This window comes from Macadamia integrifolia, unplaced genomic scaffold (assembly GCF_013358625.1).
Source record: "Macadamia integrifolia cultivar HAES 741 unplaced genomic scaffold, SCU_Mint_v3 scaffold275, whole genome shotgun sequence".
Classification (NCBI taxonomy): domain Eukaryota; kingdom Viridiplantae; phylum Streptophyta; class Magnoliopsida; order Proteales; family Proteaceae; genus Macadamia; species Macadamia integrifolia.
This window is the reverse complement of record NW_024868933.1, coordinates 391902-416982: the sequence shown is the minus strand read 5'-3', so window position 1 is coordinate 416982 and position 25081 is coordinate 391902. Positions and strand designations below refer to the sequence as shown.

Sequence of the window (25081 nt, the reverse complement as noted above, 5' to 3'; positions counted from 1 at the left end):
AAAAAAAAAAAAAAATCTCTAATTTCTATGGAATACCCCATCATATGGAAAGCTTCAGTTAGGTACCTCAAAATGTTCTCGATCACTGTCGATATTTTGAAGAAAAAGAAGAAGAAGAAGAGGCAGTTGGAATTTTTTGAGTTTAAGGAATAGTTTTTAATTATCAAATAAATTACCAAAAACTTAGTATTACACATATAAACCTCTCAAAAACTTATATGCTACTTAGACCACCTTAAAAACTTTATACTTTACACAAACCCCCCTACTCTTTAGGTAGCACACCTGACCTTTTATAAATAAATCTCTCTTCTCATCCCTTCTTCGGGGGGGGGGGTTTCCTTTTTTTTGAGGAAATTCATTGCGACTGGCCTCATAAAAAGTTTGTGATTTCTTCCTTTTAACTTTTCTATATCTTTTTTCTGTTTGTATTAATGGGAGTGAGAAAGAAATGTACCAAAGCAAAAGGCTGCTAGAAAGATTGTGGTGCTGCCACAATGGATGTAATGTGGTAGGCTACTGCAACCGTATCAGGATGAAACTTACCAGCAGTTACAATTGCAGCAGTATCCAAAATCCAAGCTTCCTTTGACATTGCCTTCTTTTCATCTGAAAGGAAACTCGCTTGTCCTCATACAGGAAGTTTATTCTAGAACTGATTCCTGAAAAGCAAGAAACCGCTTCTCAATTTGAGGAAACAAGTTCCTTAGATATTTGAAACACATGACAGTTTGCTGTGCCATTTTCTTCTCTTTCCCAGAGATCCACTCTGAAAAGCATATCTGGAAGGTCCGCATATTTTTCCAATATGTTTCCTGGATACGGAAACATTTTTCGGATAGGGAATGTGTTTCCAACTTTCCATGGATACAAGTCTTAGATACAGTTTTCCTTTGCCAAGTGTTTGAATCTCCAACTTTCCATGGATACAAGTCTAAGATACAGTTTTCCGTTGCCAAGTGTTTGAATCGCTGGAAGGATTTCTGCAAACGGGCTCTGGCTGCATTGGTACTGGAATTTGTAAGGAAACTCCAATTTGTTTCTAATGTATACTTGCACGAATTTTGATTGTCATATTTCCAACCACATCCAGGCATTATCTCCCTTGCTGCATAACTTGCAAAATCTTCTGTCACTTTGATGCCATCATTTTATCAAATGCCTAGGTTGCAATATTCTAGCACTACTATTCAGTCAAGACAAACAGACTATCTTCTAATGGAATATTGTTGAGACATTCAGCGACATATTATGTCATTGATGCTTTGGACTTATTTTCATTCTCTGCACGGTCTATACACAAGGAATTATCTCATGGCCTTGGCTGAAGCAAACAACATAACCCTGTAAGCAATATGACCAAATTTGGATTTCTTCTCAAATCTGTTACATAAAATTGTTCTGTCTGCTCCTCTGAAGGTGCTCTTTGTGCATTTCACTGATAAAGCTTCTAAAAGCTATGACTATACTGTTGCTGTGGCTGCATCCAACTCTCAGTTAGGAGATTTATTATCAGTTCTATCCAGAACTTTTGTGTGAAAGTTGGTGATCGGTTGATCATAATTGTTCAATTTTATTCTGCAAAATACCTATGTAAACAGTGCCTCATTACTTGAAAACTAATTAAACTTCAGGATGTAGATGTAGAAGTAGCAGCAAAGTGATACAATCGTTGGCTTATGCAGAGACATTTGGTGCGAGTAGTAGAATGCATTCCATGCATTATTGAATAGAGGATTCCTGCTACACAAGAAACCATCCCATTTGTGCAGCTAATAGCTGAAATTCCTGAATGGAATAATTCATTGTAGGAATCAAAAAGGTCTATTGTTTTCATTGAGGATTAGAATATGGATAGTGGTCTAGCTTCAAAAGATATTGGTCTTGTGCCACTATTAATTTCAAAGCGCAGAACTTTCAACTAAACAACATAAATTCCATGAAACCAAGAAGTTTGTGATGGTAAAGACCATTGTAACTAATTGAAGTCTAAAGTCCATATGATGTAGCAAATTTCGTAAATTTCAGCTTCCTTCTGAATTCTGTCAACTAAATGATTCCAGGGTAATGGGGTTTATTAGCCATTTGGAACATTTTACTCTGTTATCTCATTACTGTATGTTATTTTTTAACAGGAAGGACACTTATCCAGCCGAATGTTTAAGTTTCAATTGTTTTAATTGCTTTAATAGCATCCAATACTACATCTTTCCAGATATATTTTGCATAATGCCCTGGTTATAGTGGGCAGAAGTCTAATGTCAAGGTATCTTAGAGGATTAATCTAAGTTTGAATTTTGAATTAAACATTGGTATTTTGCCTTTTCGTTTCTGAAGCTTTTCTTCCCCTCTTATTTTTTGGGAGGCAAAGGGAGTTATGAGGCCAAAGCTTGAACCCTATAGGAATTCCTATGATAATAATGTCAGCTTTAATGAATAAGCTGCAGTACATTATATGGTTCCTGTGTAGCAGGTTTCCTCTCTTTCCAATTCAATAGTATCCATCAATCATGCTGCTACATTGGTTTGATCTCTGCTAGATACTTACCCTGTCAAATTTGCTCATGTCTTCATTCTTAAGCTCTCTGTTGCTGCAAGTTTCTTCAGTAGTACCACCAGTAGTAGTAGTCAGAACCATGGCTGCTGGGTATTCTTAATTCACATCATTGCTAAATTTTAGTACTGGCAGTTCTGACATGTTTTTGGAGTTGGCATTATTTTCATACAGCATCCACTTTATGCTTTTACTAGAACTATTGGGTCTTCTAGAATTATGGATCAAATTTGAGAAGAAATATGTACCCGACCATCTTGCTTCTAACGTTATGTTGTTTGTCTCAGACAAGTCCTTATGCCTTAGCTAGTAACACCTTCCCACCTCAAAATAAAAAGAAAAGTGAAAGAAAGCTCATATTCCTTTGCATTGGCATGTTCTGCTCCAAAATGGATGGAGCTGACTAGCTGTACTAGTATGACGAGTCGCAACAATTGAAACAATTAGCAAATTGTTATAGCAGCATGTATCCTTTAAGTGGAGTCTACCCCTTTGTGGATGATCCAATAATCAACTCATAATATGGACAAATGGACTGAGATCTTAATCAGATTTCACATATTCCATTAAAAGATAGTTCGTTTGTCTTGGCTAAACAGCATCCTGGAATGTTGCAACACTAGCTTCTTTGTGTGATGGTAGAGCCAGAAACTATTCATTATGGAAAACTGAAAGCAGATCAGTTAAGAATCATGATTTGTATGCTTTAAAGATTTCTATTCGCTATTGTTGCCTCAAATAATTGTAATATTGGTTAGTAAGTGTTATAATACTTCTAAGTCAATACACAAAGGCAAGATCTTACTACTTTCTTCTGAGGACTTTTCGACATATATTACTTCAATGACTGCTCTCATGAAAATCATTGACGTTCATCTTTTCCTCCCCTTTCTTCCCTTTTTTTCAGGTTCTGCAATGGTAGTTTGTTACTCTTGAGCTTACTCTTGGGGGGTGTACAATCTTTTACTCCTCGTGAACTGAGGTTTTCTGACAACAACTGCTGTTGTTAAGTGTCTGGTGATTTGGGCTTGGGGAAGAAGAAAGTTATAGTTCTTAAAGCTATTGACTCTTCCTGAGCTCCAATCAACATTTCGTTTTCTATCATTTCAAGATGGACCACTGATTAAGCAGATAGACTTGGACTTAGGCTTCAGACAGTCCTTTTGTATCCTGAACTGTATAATTGTCATGGCATCTAGGCAACCAAGGCGTTGGAGGGGGGGCCTGTACATCAAAGTGACACCAACAAGGCACCTACGAAAAACCTTGAGAACTATGATGGACTGCATCTTCCTCCTCGGTATTTGTTCTATCATGTTTCTGTTGTTTCTATAGCTACATTTGTTTTAGGAATTTCTGTTACTGAAAAAAAAAATAAAAAATAGATAGTCTAGGATGTCCATGGACATGTTTTAATAGGATATCAGAACTAAGTTGATCTAGAAAATCTAGAACACCGTATTGGGAGACAATGTAGTTGTAGTCTATTGTCGATTTTCTAAGAAATTTTAGTCCATGGACATGTTTTAATAGGATATCTTAACAAAGCAGATCTAGAAAATCTAGAACACCATACTGAGAGATGAGTGTATTCAATGTAGTTATAGTCTATTGTCGATTTTCTAAGAAATTTTTAGTCCATGCACATGTTTTAATAGGATATCTGAAGCCAATATAGAACATCTAGAACACTGTACTGAGAGGCGAGTGTAATCAATGTATAATAGTCTATTGTTGATTTTCTAAGAAACTTTAAAATTTATGGACAAATTGGTACAATATTTTGGTTGGTTCTACCTAAATCTACTTAAACATAGCAAAAAAAGAAGCAAAACAAACTTAATTCTTTTATCTTGCCATCCATCTGCTTATAAAAAATACCACTAGAACACTACAGAAGGGGTGGCAGTAACTTGAGCAATCATGACATGAGAATATGAGATAAAACATTCAATTTTGTGGAAGCATCAACACAGTTGGCTTTTTTGCGAGGACGAACAACATTAAATGGAAATGATGACACTAGTTGTCATGATGATTCTTATAGAAATTAAGAATTAAATGGAACGGAGAAATCAAATGGAGACACTTATCTGGCTGCAAGGACTTTGCATTTGTAAGCTAAAGGAGATGATCAACATGAGGATGCCATAATTCATGACAAGGTGGATATGGAAGAATGGTAAATCAAGATTGTGAAATCTAGTGGGAAAGTGGAGTTGTGCTTCAAATTTTGGAAACTTAAGTATTGCCAGCTAGAAGAAGCTTTGTTTCGAAAGTGAAATAGGTATTGTAGATACGTATCTTAAGTATCGGTGAGTATTGATGAGTATCAACTGCGTATCGGTGTAGGTTCAATACGGTTCAATACGAACTGATGCACACGTAATTCAATTGTCTAGGGCTCAATTGTACATATCAAGAGTATCGGTACGAATTGATGAGTATCGGAGAGTATCGTACGATATGGTACAATACACTTCGATACTCAATACATAGTTTAAAAGAAAATACATGTATCGTGTTGGTGTGTATCGTGTAAGTGCTGACCGATACGTATGGACCGATATGGTATAATACACACCGATGCTTTAAACCATGGTAAGAGGTTGTATAGGAAATTCTTCATTGGAATAGAGGACATTATGAGATTGAGAGATGCTTTTGGGGTGAATCATTGAAAAAGGTCATCATTATACCGTTGAGTTGGATTTTAGGTCAAAATCTATAGTCTTTTGATTTGTAAAACCTTATGCATAAACTCTATGATTTATTGCAGTTTGCATCGTAAATAGTGACACTTCACATGGCTCACATTTTGGAAGTTATTTACTGTCCCAATAAAAAAAAATTTAAGCATAAATGGGAATACATAAATAAAATTTCTGTGCGATGCATTCTATACTGTAGGAATTGCTGCAAATAAAACTTGGAAGTTGCAAGAAATACCTTGACTTCTGAAGTTGGATTCAGCAGTTGGTGTTGCTCTTCCTTTGCTTTATTGTATCGATCAATTATTGATTTCATGCTGGTAGCAGTACATGGAGACGCAGTCAGCTTTATGCCCCTTACATTGGTAAACATTTCAATAGATTGGATTAGCAAAATGTTGTATAAGAAGGATAAATAAGTTACACAAATGCATATTAAATTAACGATTATCGTAGTCTCTCCCCTCTTCACTGGCCTCTGTATTGATCTCTTACTAAATGTTTTTGAAACTGGAACTTGACAGTTTAAGTTGCCTCCTGAAGTAAAAGTAGATTATTGAGATTGTCAGAATTGATGACAAGCCTACCTCATTACCTGATGCCACTCATCACTTGTTTAGTGATGTATGCCATGATTTTTCTGAAAGTTGGGCCAAGTGTCTCCAATATTCATGATTTGATGGCTAGGAATGGTGTTCTCTCTTTAACTCCTAAAACTATAAAAGGCAATGGGCATTTGTTGACCTTTTGTAATTTGAAATTGAATCTCAGTTGTTACTAGGAGTGAGGAGATTCTCTATTCGACCACTAGCTCTTGTGGGGAACTCGTTGACATATGCTGTTTTACTGATTCTCATACAGTTGTTTCTTTTGTATGTATGTGTTTTGGATGGCTCTTTTATATCTTTGTGATATGTTTAACAAATTCTGAACATTTCAACTAGACAGCCATGCTGCAGAAATAGAACACAATTTGGTGGGATATCCACTCGAGTGAGTGTGTAGAGTGTGAATTCATAGCATGGCTGTACCCAAATTCTAGTTTTCAATTATGCTTCACATCTTTACCCCTTAAAAGAGAAAGGATGGCGTTAATGTTTCGAAGATTGGAGAGATTCGCCAGCTTGTCAAGAAATGGACAGCATAATCTAGGGTCAAACATGACACTTTTGTTGCACCAAATTAGTTAAATCTCTCTCTCTCTCTCTCTCTATATATATATATATATATATATCGAGTAACTCCTCTCTTAGGCATCTGACTGGTACTCATTACCCTGATCTCCATCTGGCTTACTTATCCAATCCAGTGCAGCCATACTGTTACTCAGTTGTTGTGTGTTAACAGGAAAAGTATTCAAGGCTTTTTTTGGGCACCTATGTGATGTAATCACTGATGCAGTTCCTTCAACTTTGTGACTGGCATGTTTTCGGGTTTCAGAAAAAAAAAAAAGAGGACAATTTCTTCGAGATACCTCAGGAGTTAGCTCTTACCCAGCTTGAGTTTACCTCTTACATACCTCCAGTGGTCAGCAAAGTAAAGTGAAACACAACATCAAAAGGGAGGCGTTTAGGAAAGTGAAGGAAGGAGTTTCCGGTTTTTGCTGGTTAAGTGCTGGAACTGAAAGCACAAGGAGATCCAACAAAGGAGGAATCAAAGCGCTTTTAACGCAGCGGAACTAAGAAAGTACAAGAAATGGAGGAAAAGGAGAAAAATAAAAAAGTATTCCGATTCTGAATGGAGCATATCAACCCGTTCTTGAAGTTCTCACCTACACAATGGGGACAAGCTCACATTGATTTTATGGTAAAGAGGTGGGGGAATTTTGGTGTCGGCTTTCAGTTGGAAAAAAAGTTACTGAATATCCTAAATTGGTGACTGGTTTCATTACTGGTCTCTGGTTCTGTGAGCTTTTGAGAGTCAAGAAGCAATTTCTGGCGCGGCTATGCATGTAAGGAACATACTGGGTTTCGATCAAGATGTTGGAAGAAGGTTTATGATAGTCACGGAGGTCAAGTGAAGATAGAAGTCCATTCAGAGAAGAAAATACAGCTGTTTTTTACTACTTGTCGGATCAGGTGGTGGGGGTCAGTATGGGCCCGCGGGATTAGTCAGGCCAAAGTCCTGGATACTCATCGTTAGCAAAAAAAAAAGAAAAGGGTGATGGGGGTGGCTTAAGTTAAAAATGAATTCTTTTTCAGCTATTCTTGGTGTGGTATCCTACGCCACACCTGTTTCATCCCGATTTCCAGTGACTCCGAAATGAAGATGACGAAACTGCAGAGTTACCAGCAATGGGTCAGTAACGAATCGAATCGGCAGTGTTTGGGTTTTGACAGTATGGATGTTTCCGCAACGATAGCACTCCTTACATTGTTCTCAAGATGGCTGATGGAAGCTGATGAGGTGGACCAATGCCTGATGGCTGGCATGTTAAGGCCTGCTTGTGACCATCCTCAAAAGTTTTCCCCTCTACATGGAGGGTTATAATCCGGATGCACCCCTCAGCCACTTGTATCATTAATGAGACTCAGAACCAGTTCTACCGCAAGCTGGGCGGGCACAAGTTGAACAGTATTTGCAACCTGGACTACAAGAGAACCGGTCTAATTTTATCCCCACAAATTTTAGCCCTTCCGATCCCCACTTGCTTTCTTAGAACCCAACATGTGCTGTTAAATGTGGAGGATGATTGAATTGACTTGTCTTTGGCCCCTGATCCCAGATTGAGCACAATAAAGTAGCACTAAAGTTTCCCCAGTCTACCAGGCAGATCTCAGACACAATGACCTTCAAGCCTTGGGGATGAAACTACAAATCTTGACATTCAAACTCTGGAGTTGAGTTTTTCCTTTGAGCATCTGAGTAGACAGGAAAAGGCATGATTGTATTCACCAAGTTGTGCGGGAGGGATAAACATAGTGAAGAGAATGGGTGAAAGAATTATAAAAGGCTTTGAAGAGAGCCTCAGAGCATTCCAATATGGTGTCTAATGATGGCTTCTTGTTGAAGATTTTCCGGCCTGATAATCTGAATCTTGGGAAAAATAAGTGGTTGCTGGAATTGATGGGGATATAAGACATGTTCACAATGATCCTGGAAGCTTGGGGGAAAAAAAACTAGCTGATCAGTCTCAAAATGGGATTTTGTGATCATGTTAATACCATAACTTAGACCATCACACTCAGATAACCTTTTCCCAGTTGCTTTTCCTGTGAGTATTTTGTTGTTCATCTACTGTTTGTTTTCCTTCGTGTTTACTGTCTGTTGGTCTTGTGCATGTCTGTTCTACCTATCTTCTCTCTACCAGTGTTTTATTACGTGTTTTTCTAATTTCGTGGTTACTATTGGTTGTCTGATCTTTTTAGATTCTATCTTGCATGTTTCATCATTAATAGTAATAAATAATAATAATAATAATAATAATAATAATAATAATAAAAATCTATCTTGCTTTTCATAACTGCCACTCTGTGTCAGTCCTTGTCCTATAGGCTTCACAGTAAATTTTGGTTAATTTTTCTGCTCTGCTTTTTTACTCTGGGCGGCTGGTCCTTGGGCCCTATGGTTAGGTGTTAGTTCCTGGTTTTTCTATGCTTGGTGTCTTGTATCTGCAATGAAAAATGAAAACCCAAGGTTTAGGCTACCTAAGAAGAAAGCTCTCTTGAAATTTCATGCTAAGCTCTTTCAGACAGAAGATGTTTTTCTTTTTGAAACAAATTGATGAAGTGTTGGTACCAGACCCAATTATCTCCAAGCATCTAAGTATGTGTTTGTACGTTGTCATGGCTTGAGGGGAGGTTTATGGCTTCTAGCAGTAGATCAGACAAGCCTGATTGATGTAGTTGCATTAGACATTAATCTGGTATCGAGGTCTGCGCAAGCTTGGGAGTTCCATAAGGTTTTGGTTGCAGTCCAATGAGTTGAAATTGACTTTTGGGTTGTAATTTTATATATTAAGCATTTTTTTTGGGGGGGGGGGGGGGGGGGGGGGGGGCAAGATTCAACAAGTGGGAAAGAGAATGAGGCTTTCTGCTCTTTGATCACTTCCTCGAATGCAGTAGCACGTTCGATGAGTTTGGTGAAAGTAATAATCCCGACCGCCAAGGAAGATGGGAATTCACTCACTTTCCCGCTTGGAAAAAAAGACGTGAAAGAGAACTAGTGGAGGGGGTGTCTCATGAAATCCTGTTCTCCCCTTCTACTGGTGAATGATCTAAATTTACTTCAACAACTCGAAAAGGAAGGGATGTTTTCTCTGGAATTGCTCTACTGAAATAGAATATGCTCTGGCTTTCAAACTTGAATGAACTGTGCTCCTACTCCCATCTATTTCTATTATGCCTACACATGGACTCATGAGTAATTGTGTTTGAGGTAGATTACATTACTTAATAGTTATATGTAAAGCTTTGTTTTGAATTTATTTACTTTATTTTCTTACCCAAAAAAGTTGGCTCCTTTTATGATTCACTTAGGAATTTTAGGAGATCTTTCTATATGTAATAATCAATTAGAAACGATTTGAACAAAGAATGAGTTTTTTTAAGCGTTTTGGTGTTGTTGAGCAATACATATAGTATTGGTATCCCAAACATGATTTTTTCTATCCTCTTTTCTTCTCTCGTCTTCCTCGTTGATCTCATCTCTTTTTCTTCCCCTTATATTGATTTGATTTTTCCTCTTAATTACCAATTGCTTTGTTCATTTTAGATCTGATTATAATATTGTTATTGGGCTTGTTTGCATTTGAAATTCATAATCTGATTTTCTGATATCATTAATTGGTATCAGAGCTGAATCTGGCGATGAGATCACCATTATGTTTGATGATGATATTTTCGTTCATTCACAAATTCCCAATATTGTGACGGTGTTTATTGTGAGATATTGGAATCTTCTAAATGCATCTTAAAGCCCGTTTGCAATGTTTGGAGGAACGAAAATGCGTAGTTGATCACGAGAGCAATTTGCTAAATATTTTTCATTTATGATAGACGTTTGCTTTGAAAGGGTTGGTTGGTAAAGTATGAGAATCGAAGGAGGCAACCCAAATGGTGTTCCCCTAATAGAGTTGAAAAGGTTGTGGCAAGGATTGACAGAGGGCGAGGTGATGCTTATTATAGGTGGAGTAAAAACGGACTCCAGTTGGATGAGGGTGTTAGACATATTGAATTTTGTTATTCCCCACATGTTTTAAGACGGGGATGGGGTTATTGTTGCTTCATGGTATGATTTTGTTCAAGTTATAGACAAAGATCACAAGCACATGTTAAAAAGGTTCTTGGTGCAATTGTTCTATAAAACTCAAGGATGAGTTTTTCTCAATATAAGGAAATTTGATGTAGTTGCATTAGACATTAAATCTCGTATAGAGGCCTATGCGGAAGTTTGGGAGAACTCATATGGTGTTGGTGGCGGTCCAATGGGTAGAGTTTTGTTTTAAGTTTATTTACTTAATGGTGAAGGGTGATTTGGAACCCTTTTATGAGTTAATTTAGGAATTTTAGGTATTTATATATATATATACCCTTCATCCATCAGTTTATATATATATACCCTTCATCCATCAATTATAGATGATTCAAGTAAAAAAGTGAGGGGGTTTTTTTTTTCTTCTTAATTTTATTATAAAGAGTTTTGGTGGTGTTGAGGAATGCATGTAGGATTGGTATTCCAAACTTGATTTCTTCTCTCTTCTTATTGCCAAGCAAGTCAATCTCAGTTCTCCCCTCAACAACGCAGTTGCTTCCTTTATTATAATTTGATTATTAGGTATGCTTGTATCTGAGGTCTGTAATCTTCATTTGCAGGTTGCATTGATGAACACACTATTATATGTCTATTTTCTTGCCCGTCTCACCATGTTTGGGTTTTGATTGCAATTTATGCCTCTCCAACTTGTGTCCGTAGAACCTCCCACTGGCATAAGTTCCATGCCATCCTTTCTAGCAATCTCACCATTAGTATTCTACCACTAGTAGTTTCAGGTTATTTCAATCAGGTTTTAACACCTAAAAAGGTGGGGGGAGTATCACCATGTCTCCCTGAAGCCCCAATGACTTGTCAATAGGTTTCAACTGAATGACTTCAAAGTTATTGGTGGGTTCTTTACCAGGTCCAATTACTAAATTAGTGGTTAAGTGTTTGGGAAGGGTTTTCGACTCGTGGGATGGGCTAAGATTGAGATGTCTAGGCCCAAGGTAGGCTTGGGTTGGGCTGAGCCAGCCTGGCCCAACCTTGTATTAGTACTGTAAATGTATTAATGTTAGAAACTTGCAGTATTGGTAGTCAGCTCCTGTAGTTTCTTTAGACTTTAATTACGATGCTTCTTAAATGAAAAATAGAAAGTAAATATCAACTAAACAAGATATTCTCCACATCGTTCTCAATACATATAGGTAACTTCCTTTCTTTGGCCATATATGGTAAATGGGTGTCAAAATGGAAACCTAAACCATATATTTGAATAAGAATCGATCGAATTGAATTTGACCATAAAGAAATGGTGAGGTTTGATTTCATAGGTTCTCTCTCCGGTTTTGTCTGTTTCATAACCGAAAATCTGCTGGTGCAAATCGAATAGAAATTGTTAATGAATTTTTTCTTTTTTTACATTTATATCCTATTTCCCTATTCCCTTTCTTGAAGCTAACATTTAGTTACAATGAACTCATGAAATAATATAATTTCTCCCACATAACAAAGATATGGAAATAGGATCCCGATGTAAATAATCAATCACTTACTCATTAGCAAACATAAGGCAGTCGAAACAAAATAGTATATAAAATAATCACATCGCCAATGATAAGAATCAGTGCAAGGATTCTCTGAGCCTAGAGAGTAAGCTATGCCCAAACATAGTTTATTTCTATTTATTTTATTTTGGAAAGAGAAATAATAAGATAATCACGTCTCTAGGCATAGCCTACATTGTAAGTGCAGAGATAATTCTAAGGTAGTCAAAGTAAAATACTGACAATATAAAGTGATCACATGGCCAATGACAAGAATTAGGGCAAGGATTCTTAGAGCCTATAGAGTAAGCTATGCCCAAACATATTTTATTTTTTATTCATTTTATTTTAGAAAGAGAAATAATAAGATAATCACGTCTCTAGGCATAGCCTACGTTGTAAGTGCAGAGACAATTTCCCTTAGAATTATTTTCTGGTCATTGATTATTTTGGAATGTGATACCACTTCACAAGTCACACCCGCAATATTAGTACATGAAGTAGTATAAAAATAGAATTAAAGGGTGCAAAGGTGAAATCGAATGTCAACAGGCATTATAAATTGGTTGGAAATCGGATAAGAAAATCGAATCGAAATTGGTAAAATAGGGCAGTATGCTAAATGATTCTGATTTTGGCTGATTCTTATCTAGTACTTGCAATTCAATAAGAGAGAAGAATAAGAATTGAGGATCATGTTGTGGAGCTTAAAAGCAGTTATTTTGAGATCATTTATCATTTATTGATGAAGTGGTTAAACAAGGAAAATAAAACTTTTGAGGGGACACTAATACGATGTGTAATGAGATGATTACTTATATTGAAAATGTTGCTAAAGATATCTTAGGGGAGTCGATAGATAAACCTATTCCACTAGAAGACATGGTGTAGGATGAGGTTGAAGCAGCCATTAAGATTAAGAAAGCTAGTTTTTACACATGGCAAATGACTATGGTTGTTGAAGGTCTACGAACATATAAATTTTTCGGAAATCAAGCTAAAAAGATTATGGGAAAATCAAGGGGTAAAAAAATATGAAGTTCTTTATAACAATCTGAGCATAAAAATAGAGTGAAAGTTATTTATAAGATGGCTAAAATGAGGGAAAGGAAGAGTAGAAATCTCAACCTTGTTAGGTGTTATTAAAAGTGAAGATGCTAAAGTACTAATAAGAGTTGAGGACTTTAAAGAGAAATGCAAAGTTAACAAAAAAAAAGAGAAATGGAAAATTTATTTTTGGAGCCTATTGAGTGATGACACTTTGAGTAATTGTGACACAAAATACTACATCACCCATCGAGGCACCACTTGTCCTAGACATATACTAAAAATCAAGGTGCCTGAAGTAAAGAAGCTTTGATGATGATGATGAAAATAGGCAAAACATAAGGTGCAGATGAGGTTTCAATAGAAGTGTGGAAGAGTTTAAGAATCTATGATTTGTTTTGGCTAGTCGAGTTGTTTAACAATATTATGAGCACAAGAAAAATGACAGATGAATGGAGGTGAAGCATTGTGGTCCTAATTTACAAAAATAAAGGTGATATTCCGAGTTGCAATAATTATAGAGGTACAAAACTAACGAGTTATACTATGAAATTATGGATATCAACCCAAGTTTTAATATAAGTAGAATGAAGACATAGTATATGGTATGTAATTTTAGTTGCACAATGATAGATACTGAGATTGCGAAAATTGATGAGAGGGAGGTTTCGAAAATTGATTATTTTAGGTATTTGGGCTCAATCTTAAATTAAGGATGTGATAGGAGGATATAAACAAAGAATTAAAATAAGATGAATAAAGTGGAGATGTGGGTTCGTAGTGGTGTGATGGATGTATTCCTTTAATACTTAACAGAAAAAATATATAGGACAGTAATATGACTAGTTATGATGTATGTTGAGGAATGTTTGGCAATTAAGAAGCATCTTGATAAACTTAGTGTAGCGGAGATGAATTGATATGAATGAGTGGTAAAACTTGGAAGGATAATGTTAGAAGTGACCATATTAGAGTTAGTTTGAAAGTAGTTCCATTACATAACCTAAAAGAAAGTCATTTGAGGTGGCATAGTCATGTTCAACTGATGCCTTTGGATGTTTCAGTACAGAGGAATGATTTGATTCAGATGAAGGATTCAAAAGAGCTAGGGGTAGACCAAAATGACCTTCGGAGAAGAGGTGAGGAAAGTCATGATTACTTAGGCATTGTATCAAATATGACATCGAATTGAGCTGATTGGAGGGCAAGGATTCATGTAGCCTCATTTAGAAGGGTTGGGCAGGCTACTAGTTTTCTTGGAGCTTGCAACTCAACCAACCAGGGGCTAGGAGGCAAGTGGCATTGGGGCCATTTCTAAAGAAGAGGGAGAGAGTGACACAGGTGGGCACTCCAACAAAGGGTGTCAGGGATTGAGTGGAGAGTTGTCACTATGTCAGATTTCCCCTCCCCCAAGTCCTACATTGGTCAGGTTTGGGAGAGACTTGTCGACATAATACTTGTTTTTTTTTTTTTTCTTGTTTTTGTTTTTCAAGAAATAAGAGCCCGTTTGATAATGTTTCAAGAAACGCGTTTCTACCATTTCTATGTCCAGAAATGGTAGAAACGGAACAAAAAACGTTTGATAATAATGTTTCGTTTCACTTGTTTTTAGAAATAGAAATTGAAATTTCTACCTATTTATGGTTTAAGAACAAACCTAGGCGAAACAAGTTTTGGAAACGACTCATGGCCATTCTTTCGCTGGTTACTATCGACTTCCAGAAACATGACTTATCTAACACCTTCAATTCTGTTTCTGTTTCTAGAAATGGAAATTTATGTTTCTGCCGTTTCTGTTTCAAGAAACGGCAGAAAAGTTATCAAACGGGCCCTAAAATGCCCATGGCATATTTTACCTCTTCCTTGCTTGGAAGGACCTACAACTGCAAATAGCTTCCGATGGAAAGGGTTTTTCAACTAGAGATGTGAACAGATCAGATACAAATCAAATACATGGATATTTCCTGACTGGACATGGATGCGAAGTCGATTTGAATTTTTGGCTATCCACTAACATTCCTGACTTGTGTAATTCAGTCGTTTTTACTCTCGATGGATACAAGACGCTCTAAATCTATGTTTCTCAGTTGTCTTAGCTCTTTTCCTCATCCTCTAGAACTTGTTGAATTTTCAAGAACGTCAAGATCATTAATTTTTTGTTTTTAGTTGGATATCTATACGGATCAAATAATTATTTTCCAAATTATTCGAATGATTTGGATTCCCTTTGACTATTTGTTATATCTTTATTTTCAACTTTCAGTTTAAATATTTTATTGCCATAGCTTGTTTGTTGGCGCTTTTCAACATGACCTCTCCTAGAATCTGGATCAGGTTCCATACGAGAACAATCTCATATGACCTTGGTCCGTGGATTTGGAATATATTAAATGAAGAGAGAGAAAGTGGATTATAAATCCACAAACTAAGGACCAATAAGATTGTTCTCATACGTGAACCTGGTCCGGTCTCACCTCTCCTATGTATTCAACAACTCTATTAGAACATGACCTCTCCTACGCATTAAATCCCTCTCTTGTTTTAGAAAATGCGTTAGAGAAACATTTAATTATAGACCTAATGTCCTAAAAGATAGTATAAATATTCCATAGCCAATTCCCTTTTTTTCCTGCTTCCACACGACAGTGAGTGTGTGAGTGTGTGAGTGTATGTTTCTCTCACACACTTTTCAACCAACAAAATATAATCTTTAATGCAATCACTTTTATCAATATGTTTTAATTGATATTTTAAATATTATTTAAAGACCTTAAAAATACTTGAAAAGCAAGGGTATGTGTGTCTTGGCAACAGTAGGCAACTCACCTTGTGTGGAACCTGTATACCACCTTTTGAGAAGAATGTATGATAAAACAATGTAAAATTAATTAAATTATCTCATATGATTGATAAATTCTCGTTTAGGTTATAAAGAAGAAAAAAGGGAGGGGTGTTTCATGAAAGGTAGTGTGACCCTTATACAAGCGAGGTCAATGAATGTGGACACAGAAGCATCAATAGATGTGGGATTTTCGTATTTCATGAGAGTGGGAATGTGGGATAGTCATTTTACCCTGCTTTGTATATAGGTAGGTGTGGGAGCTATATTATCTCTTTCACTTCTTTTTCTTGAAAGGTGGGACCCACACTAAGATGAGGTACCCTAACCAAACTTATCATTGCTTTTTGTTTTTGTATTAATACTAATAATATTGATAAAATTATTCAAACACAATTAAATAAAATGGTTTAAATATTCTTAATTGCTTGGTGAATGTGTCGTCTCTTATTTGAGATATTACCATCTTGCTGCTTTCTCTATCCGTAGAAATACCTTATTTTGATCCGTACTAGTCGACATTGAATAAGGAAACAAAGATTAATGGTGAAGAACTCAAGTAGAGGAGAAATTTTGTTATAATAATCATAACCAGCCTTGCCTAAAAGGTTTGGAATACTAAGGTACAAAAGAGAAGGCATTCTTGAGGTAAGGCTGTGTAGTTCTAGAGCCCTCAAACTTTGTATACATATAAGAGTCTCGTGCACAAATATGCCTCTTTTTTTAGACCAAGTTAAATAGAGTTCCACTTATTCTGATAAAGTCCTAGCGATTAATGACTAAAAATAAAATTTTTAGAACAATGGAGACCAATATTGTATCGGGTTCTAAGTTTTAAAACTTGGAATGAAATCGTCTATAGAGATAAGTCCCCTATGCTATCTAGAATAAGCATAACTAGATAATCTAATAACTACGACATCGCTTGACATTGTTCCGTTTTTGTCATTTTCTTGTTCTCAGAAACGGAGAAATAGCCTAAAAAGCGTTTGATAAAGTTGTTCTATTTAACCCGTTTCTAGAATCATAAATCAAAATTTATGCCTATTTACAATTCTAGGAGTGACTTTGACAAAACAAGTCCGACTTGTTTCGTCATTTCTAGAAACGAATTTGAGAGAGAAAAAAAAGTTGTTGTGCCCAATAAATCTTTCAACTATTTAAACCTAAAAAGAAGCAACCGAACCCTTCCTCCCTTTTGGGTATCCGATGATACTATTGGATTTTTTAGCTGCATTATGTCTGCAAAAAGCGTTTCGAGAAACAGATTTATCAAACATCAAAAAATTCGTTTTTGTTTCCGAAAACGTGAAAAACTGCTTTTATTGTTTCTAGCAGAAACGTTATCAAAGGGTGCCTACATGTATTACAAAACCATTCTTGAGTTGAATATTTATAGATTTAAACAGTGTTTGTAACACATCTAATATGTCTGAAGCCAATGCAATATTAGTATATATCAGATCACTTATGGAATGGAAGAGAACCCAACATCTTAACTTGAGAAAAAAAGAACCCCCTGACACAGCTCTGTGTGAAAAGTCTGCCTTGCTCCCTCGCACCACTCGTGCATTAAAGATGCATTCGCCTGCCCTTTCATTGGCTCGTGTATTGATGCAGTATCCATGCAACCATGGACCATTCTATTGCCCTTTTAACTTCGAACAGTGTATCAAGCGTATAAAAGACCAAAGACTTAAATTCAATGACCAATTCATCTACAGTTGAAATTGGGCGTCAAGGATCACAAAATGTTTTGGGATCAAGTCCTTTGCTTCATCAGGAGGGTTAAGGGTTTAAGTTAAGAAAGAAAGAAAAATAAAGAAGAAAAAAGAGGAGAGCCACTGATTTGAAAACCCAACTGATTCAGGCTGAATTAGATCGGACTGATTCAAATGGAATCGGTTGTACCTAACATTTAAAGGCTGATTCTAGAATTTTCCAAGCTAAGACCCATCCAAATCCCAATTTAGATTTTTAAATCGTGAGAAAAGTCGTCTAGAATTCAGGATTCAATTCTACGATTTTCAAAAACCTATGTTTTGTATTTGGTAAACAGTTGCAAAAACCTGTTAAGAGAATTTTTTTTTGGCTTAAGAAAAAAAAATTATGTTTTCAAGAACAAAAAATAGAAAATGGGTGGAAAAGCAATTTCAAGAAGGTGCAACAAACGCAACTTCATATTTTAACTGGATACATCTCGTTCCCTGTAGTATGATTAGTGTTGATGAGATGTTGAGAGTTATAGAGCTATAGTCTTGTGTCCAAATCTTGGGTGTCTTTCATATACTTGGTGAGTTCATGGATACACTTTCATATTGCAACTGGATACATCTCGTTGCGGATTATCGTGGCTACCTAGGTTATATAATAAGGTTTTGAATACCAGAAAAATGCCGATTGAATGGAGAAGAAGCACTGTGGTATCGACTTATAAAAATAAGGGTGGTATTCAAAACTATAATAAAACTCAAAAGGAATTTTTATAGAACAATTATATATAAGATCAACAATGACACAAGGCTGAACGTTAGACGGTAAAGAAAAAATATTCACACAAGCTTAGTGTAGCTGAAATGAGGATGTTGAAGAGGATGTTGAAGTGAATGAGTGGTAAAACTAGAAAAGCTAAAGTAAATAATAAACAATTCAGGGTAAACTTGGGCATAGCCCCTACTTAGAATAGATTACGAGAAACTCGTTTGAGATGGCATGAACATATGCAATGAAGGTCTTTGAATGTTCTAGCACAAAAGTGATTTATTTTAAATTGAAGAAGCTAGAGGTAAGCCTAAAATAACCACAGAAGTGGTGAGGAGAGACATTATAGCTTATGACTAGAATCTTGTATGACTTTGCATAGAGCTGATTGGAAAAATAGGATTTATCTAGCAGGCCCCATTTAATTAGGATAAGGTTGAGTTCAGTTAAGAATGGTCTTAAAGTTGATTTAATTTTACAATTTGCAAGATCCTTAATGAAACCCATATTCATGAATAATGAATTTTTTTAGGTTTAATATGAATATTTCTCTGAATCTTTTGAAACTTGCATAATGCATGAACTTTCCCTTATTATCTAAGTTAAAAAAATATTATCAATTTATGATTTAAAACACATTAATATTGTATACATATGCTAATTTCAAAAGTACATTTTTTTCAACCTTTTTTCGGGTGAACCATTTTTTTAAACCCCATGAAGCAAATTATACTTGAATGTATCTTGTCATATTTTTTTCCTTCCCCCAATTTCAATATTCTTTTTGGTATTCAATACCAATAGATTTGTAGAGCTTTATTATAATATTTTGGTTTTTGAAAGTTTTCTCTTTCATTTGGTATACATGGCAACAAAAGAGATGAAAATGAGAGAGAGAGAGAGAGAGAGAGAGAGAGAGAGGGAGGGTAACAACCTTAGTCTATAGATTCTCTATGTGAGGAGATTGCTAATTGATTAAGTAATATAAAAGGGTCCACATCTTATGCATAACATTACATGGTAAAATATTCATTGAAAGGAAATAAATTCCAAGACTTGATGATAAATGGTTCTTGGAATAGGAATTTAATTTCTTCTGTTTTTCTATTTTCTGTAGCAAATGATATTTTTAAGATCACATTCGGTCCCCACATTTTTGGATATGTCCTCATTCTAAATCTGGTGCTTTCTTTATTTCCAACTCTTTACACTATTGATCTCTTGTCTTTGTCCAAGCGTTGATGAATGTTATGAGAAGGTCAAGTGCGTTTCCCATTTTCTTGTCTTCAGGTTTCCTATACTAATTTCAACTAATTTTTTTATGACAGGAGAAAATATTGAAGCAAACTCTTTTAGTTTCTCCAAGGAATGAAGATAACCAAAGATAGCGATTGGGGCATTTTGGAAGTCTGGTGTGATTCAATCGGATTTCAAAAACTCTTGATGGATCCTAAAGTAAGAGAGGAATCGGATTTCTCCTTTCCTCTCTTCCATTGGTTTTTCTCCTTCTCATGATCCTCAAACTGGAGTGGCTGGGTGGGTTTCTGTTTTAGTCATTGACAAACAATTTGTTCTGGCTTCCATAGATTTTGGTCTTTCAGGAAATCTTCAAGAAGCAGAGACAAAGTGGTTGCGGCTACCAAGGATTGCAAAATGCAATGGACATAGGATGCGAGAGGGTAGAGGCGTGGACTGACTGTATCAACCTTGTGGAGTGGATGGATAAGCATCATCATCTTGCTTAGCTTAGGGAGATCTTTAGATTATTGTTACATGTATTTTAACTTATGTTTGCCTTTGACCCTCACCCTACTCATAAAAATAAAGCTCTGACAACTAAAATTTTATGGATCGAGTATCACGTCCACATACAATAGCAGGAGAGAGAGGAGGGGGGGAGGAAGAGATCGGGGTCACATCTGAATCGTCCTATTATTCACTGGTAGAATGCTGAATATCATGTGACAAAAAAGTGCACTATCTATAGATCTTTTCTAAACTAAAACATTAAAAAATTTTGATGGCCACAATATCAAGTAAAATTCTATGGAAAACTAAATATAGTAGGTTATGCTTCTAAGAGGGGCAATCAAAGGATTTGTAGATTTTTTTCTATTAGAAGGAAGGGAAATTTTTCCACGGCGCTGTGGTACTATTGTCCTTCACATAGTTTTTTTTTCTTTTTCCCTTCTCCTACCTTGACCATGTAGGTCCCATATGGATGATACTATTCACTATACTGCATTGAGAAGGAGTGGGAGATTCACTCTCCTCCCCACCCACACGCGCACAAGCATTATGGGAAATCCCCTCCCTATGAAAGTAATTTGACCAATAAAATCACTTTTCCATAAATCCTTGCACTTGCTTTTCATATATATCTCGAATCTTATTGACTTCCTAATGTACTCATTGAAAATCATTCTCATTCCTCAATTTCCTTGTCCTCTTTTAAATTTTCTTTTGATAATTCTAGACTATTTTCCCCCTCTTTTAAAGTACTGAATTGAAATTTCTAACATTTTATTTACCATATTTTACAATGAAATTATATTGTTAAAAATTACATAAATTTTACATGTTTTCTTTGCAGTCCTTCGTTTAAAATCGAAAGAATAAAAGAACACTTTTATTATAATATTTCATCTTCCCACACATTTTCTCATATATATGCACCCTATAAGACGAAATTCATCTAATACTATCTCTTAGAAAATCTGCCCTCTAAATATCTCTCAAATCCTATTTAGTCAGTATTCGAATAAATGTTACAAGATTACTATCCAAATATTTTACTTAAAATAAAAATTAACTTCATATTCCAATATTTCATCTTTTTGTTTAACTCACTTTCTAACTCAAAACTTTCTTCGCAATAATATCTCTACTTTAAATGTCTTTAAAGTTCTCCCTCCAAAATTCCTTGAAACATTTTTCTTTATCTGTAAATTGGAAGTGGTGTCCAACGTTGACACAATGATATACCTATTTTTTGTATCATTAGTATTTCATTGATATACTTTTTATTTTTTAAGATAACGATTAACTTTGGAATATTCTTTTTGTCTTCGGAAATTTAAGGGTTACATCTCTAAAGGCCCTAAACGTTAATAGAACATACCTTGCAACAATATCATAATAGGTGTAGTCCTTATAGAGGACTTGATTCTTCACAGACAATTCATTACTATAATTTTTCAGCCCCAATTGACCGAGGAAAATGGCTCACAACTAAAGTTATAAAAGTTATAAAATTGCTATAAGATGGAAATGAATATATTTTACGAAATAGTATCTTTTTATATTTTTTAGTGATGCGCTGAGAGAGATAAATGTGGTGTCTTTTATCACATGGCAAATTGTCACTTACTAGTCACAGGGTTGTGATATTTTTTCATCCTTCAATATTATGCATAAGGTATTTACCACTTTGGTCACAATAAAATTTTACCATATATATATATATATATATACCCAATTGATTGAGGAAAATGGCTCACAACTTTGGTTAAAAAGTTGTAAAAATTCTATAAGATGGAACTGAATATATATATATACGGAAAATTATCTTTTACTATCCCTATTTTCAAACCTTATAGGAGATACCACCCTAATTTCCTAAAAATATCAACCGTACCCCTGAAGCCTAACACTATTAGTTTAGAAATGAAAAATACTCTTTTGACCCTATTATGTCTGCCTATATAAACACCCATTCTCATAGTTTTACCCCCTTGTACTCTCAAATAAAACAATCGGTGAACCCTAGAAGGAAGGATTTACTGTGTTGAAGGAATTTGTAGCGAAATGGGTTTATTTAAGGAAGGAAATCGCCATTGAAGGGCTTGTCAAAGTTCACAAGTGAATTGATCATCTTTCGTGTTGGGTCCAAGAACAAAAAAAGGGTTTCAATTGTACAAAATTAATAAAATTACATATAACCAGAATTCTCCAAACAAAATGCAAGATCACATGATAGATTAAAGAAGGAAATAACTAAGAGCACTGAAGATCGAGAAAAATATCTGAATATCTTTTCTTCAAATGGAAATGATAAGAGAAACTTTAACCCAAAGAATTTGTCATAAATATTTTACCTTTCGCAGGAAGTTTGAAGTTTGAACACAACGAAGCTATCACGTGGTGGAGATGAATTAAGAAAAACAGAAATAGTCTTTGCTAATGCGGAAGAAAACCAGTTTTGATGTTTGAGAAATTCCCCATCTCCTTGACCCACCCTTATATTTTTATTTTTATTTTTTAGGTCCAAAAAAAGCCATGCGATGGTTAGAATGATAAGAACTTTCGCCTTAGGTTGTAAGGTTCCGCTTCCAAGTTCCAACTTCAATAACTTGTGGAACAGAGGAGGAGATAGTCATCTTCGTAACTTGCCGAACTGAGAAGAAAGATTGAGATTGATCTTCAGGTCATCTTCGTAACTTGTGTAACAGAGGGTCACGTCGTTGGAGCTCTTGCTTATGGTAAGTCATCCTCAGGTGAACTTCATCTTCAGAGGGGGAGAATGACTGGAGGAGAAGGTTAGGTCGCCTGTATCGGAGGATAAACCCTAAATCAAACTAAACATTTGATTCTTTTTCAACTTCATGAAATGAGGGTTTTTACATCATAGGGTAAAATGGCAAGTTTACCCTTGAGGAAGGGTAAACTATCATTTAGAAAATAACAACCTCAACACGTCATCGCTTGACAATTTTGATCTAACGGAATGGATTTAAGGGTCATTTTGTTCACAAAATAGGAGACGTATACTAGATATTTTTAGAAAATTAAGGTGATAGATAAGGTTTGAAAGTAGGGGTGGTACGCTCTTCAAATAAGGGTCTAGGGATGTCATAATATCTGCAGCCTTACCCCAATTTTGCAAAGAGTCTGTTTCTTGACTCGAACTCGAGGCCATTAAGTTGGAATTGAGAAAAATTCCCTCTATCTATGGAAAATATAGAGAAAAAATGAACTGACTATGGGAAGCACCAAAAGACTATCAAAATACTAGTCAATCTATCATAGTTATAGCAAATACCCTTTCCCCTTCACTAATTTCTCAAATGGTTAATCCGTTATAGCACCTACACAACATGATCCATGAGCTCCAGATCTTTGGGGCTGTTCAGATTTGGTGCTTCAACAATCAAATCTGTCCACAAGTCTCTCCTCACCGCACACTATAGTTCTTTTAGTCTAGAAAAGACTTACTTAAAAGAAAAACTGCGCAACTTAATGGAGGCGATATGTACATCAACTGAAAAACCCTAGTAAATTGCACTCATGCTTGACCCAGCTTTTGCTAAACCACAACTCTCTCTCTCTCTCTCTCTCACACACACACACACAACTTTGATAGCATGTCATCATCCAATGAATCACCTCTCTACAGTCCAAAAGCAGCTAATCCAGCAACAAATTACTGAAGAAATGGAAAGAAGAAATGTATACATATGTACTGCATGCATGCATGCATTCATACATACATATCTCCACCAACATTTAGCTTTAGGGATTCCCCCAAAGCTGTAGCAGATTCGTAATATTACAATTAGAGAAAGAATAAAAACTAGTTTCACTCGATCAGTGAATTCCTAAAACTAATTCTCTCACTACCAATCTAAAAACACTACTTTTTTGATTTTCAGGGACAAAATTATCGTAATTTTTTGCTCAGAAACAAAGAAATAAAAAATTAAGAAAACATAAAATTTCAACTATTCTGGTTGACAGAAAAAGAAATAAATCGAAGAACAGATTTAGTAAAGAAATTAGAAGAGTCAAACATTCAGATCTTTAGATTTTCTATCAAAAATAGAGAAGGTAGAAGCGAGAATTAAAAATATATGAAGAACTGGAGAAAGGAGAAGAAAATTATCAGAACCTGGAACTTGCGAAATCATAGAGCTTTCCAGTACTTGAGAAGATCATCAAACCGACTTCGGCGTCGCAAAGTATCGCTAACTCCTTAGCTTTCTTCAACAATCCATTCCTTCGCTTCGAAAAAGTCACTTGCCTGCTAGTCGAATTATCGATCCTTCGGATCACTATCTTTCCTCTCCCCATCCCTACTGCTTCAGATACTTAGGGTTTCACTCTCGTTTCTCTGTCTAAAATTTGGAGTCGGAAGGAGATGAGAGAAGAGGAGAGGAGAGTTCAGTGTTTGAGATCTGATTATGAGACATTAAAAGAAGAAATGAGAGATCTGAGAAGAAAAGAATGAGAGATCTGAGAAGAAAAAGTGAAGATTTGAGGGGAAAAATTAGGGATTGTACCTGTGATCACGGCCAACCAGAGCTTCTCTACATGAGATGAGCCATGAGTTCGTCAGTTCTGAGATTCTTGTGATATGTCTTTTTTCGGGCAGCACAGCTTTTCAAAATTTAAGGAAAGCGAATAAGCGGTTTTTCAGGATACTGACACTTATTTTTGGAAAAACCAGAGTGGTTTTGCTATCTTAAACCGCTTAGTGGTTTTTCCTTTTCACTATATAGAGCCCCAAATTGGTACTAATCCTGTCAGTATTATATTTCGGTATTTTTTAATAAGAATGCAGCCGTTTGTCCCATAGATCACCGACACGTGGGAAAGGAATATGTAGCTGTAGTTTTACGTTTCGATATCCGAATACCCCCATAGATTTCTACAATGACAAATGTATCCTTAAGTGGTTTAGCAGGTTGCACGTCTCTGTCACCAATTAAAA

The 25081-nt window shown here is 35.7% G+C and overlaps 1 protein-coding gene and 1 long non-coding RNA gene across 7 annotated transcripts in view; one reads left to right on the top strand and one right to left on the bottom strand.

Moving 5' to 3' along the window:
* The window catches only part of LOC122067184 (MADS-box transcription factor 27-like), a 21052-nt gene extending 15435 nt beyond the window's left edge, over positions 1-5617 (bottom strand). Inside the window, exon 1 of the mRNA XM_042631026.1 lies at positions 5504-5617. Within this exon, the coding sequence (XP_042486960.1) occupies positions 5504-5581 (78 nt within the window). The 5' untranslated portion in view covers positions 5582-5617. The remainder of the gene's footprint in view (positions 1-5503) is intronic.
* The window catches only part of LOC122067185, a 48447-nt gene extending 37772 nt beyond the window's left edge, over positions 1-10675 (top strand). For 2 of the 6 annotated variants that reach the window (XR_006136612.1, XR_006136610.1), the window contains exons 6-7: positions 1167-1346; positions 3462-8677. This is a non-coding gene — a long non-coding RNA (uncharacterized LOC122067185). Of the gene's footprint in view, positions 1-1166; positions 1347-3461; positions 8678-10059 lie in introns of those variants that run through there. The other 4 variants (XR_006136609.1, XR_006136608.1, XR_006136611.1 and 1 more) reach the window with 3 other exon arrangements.
* Positions 10676-25081: the final 14406 nt, after the last annotated feature.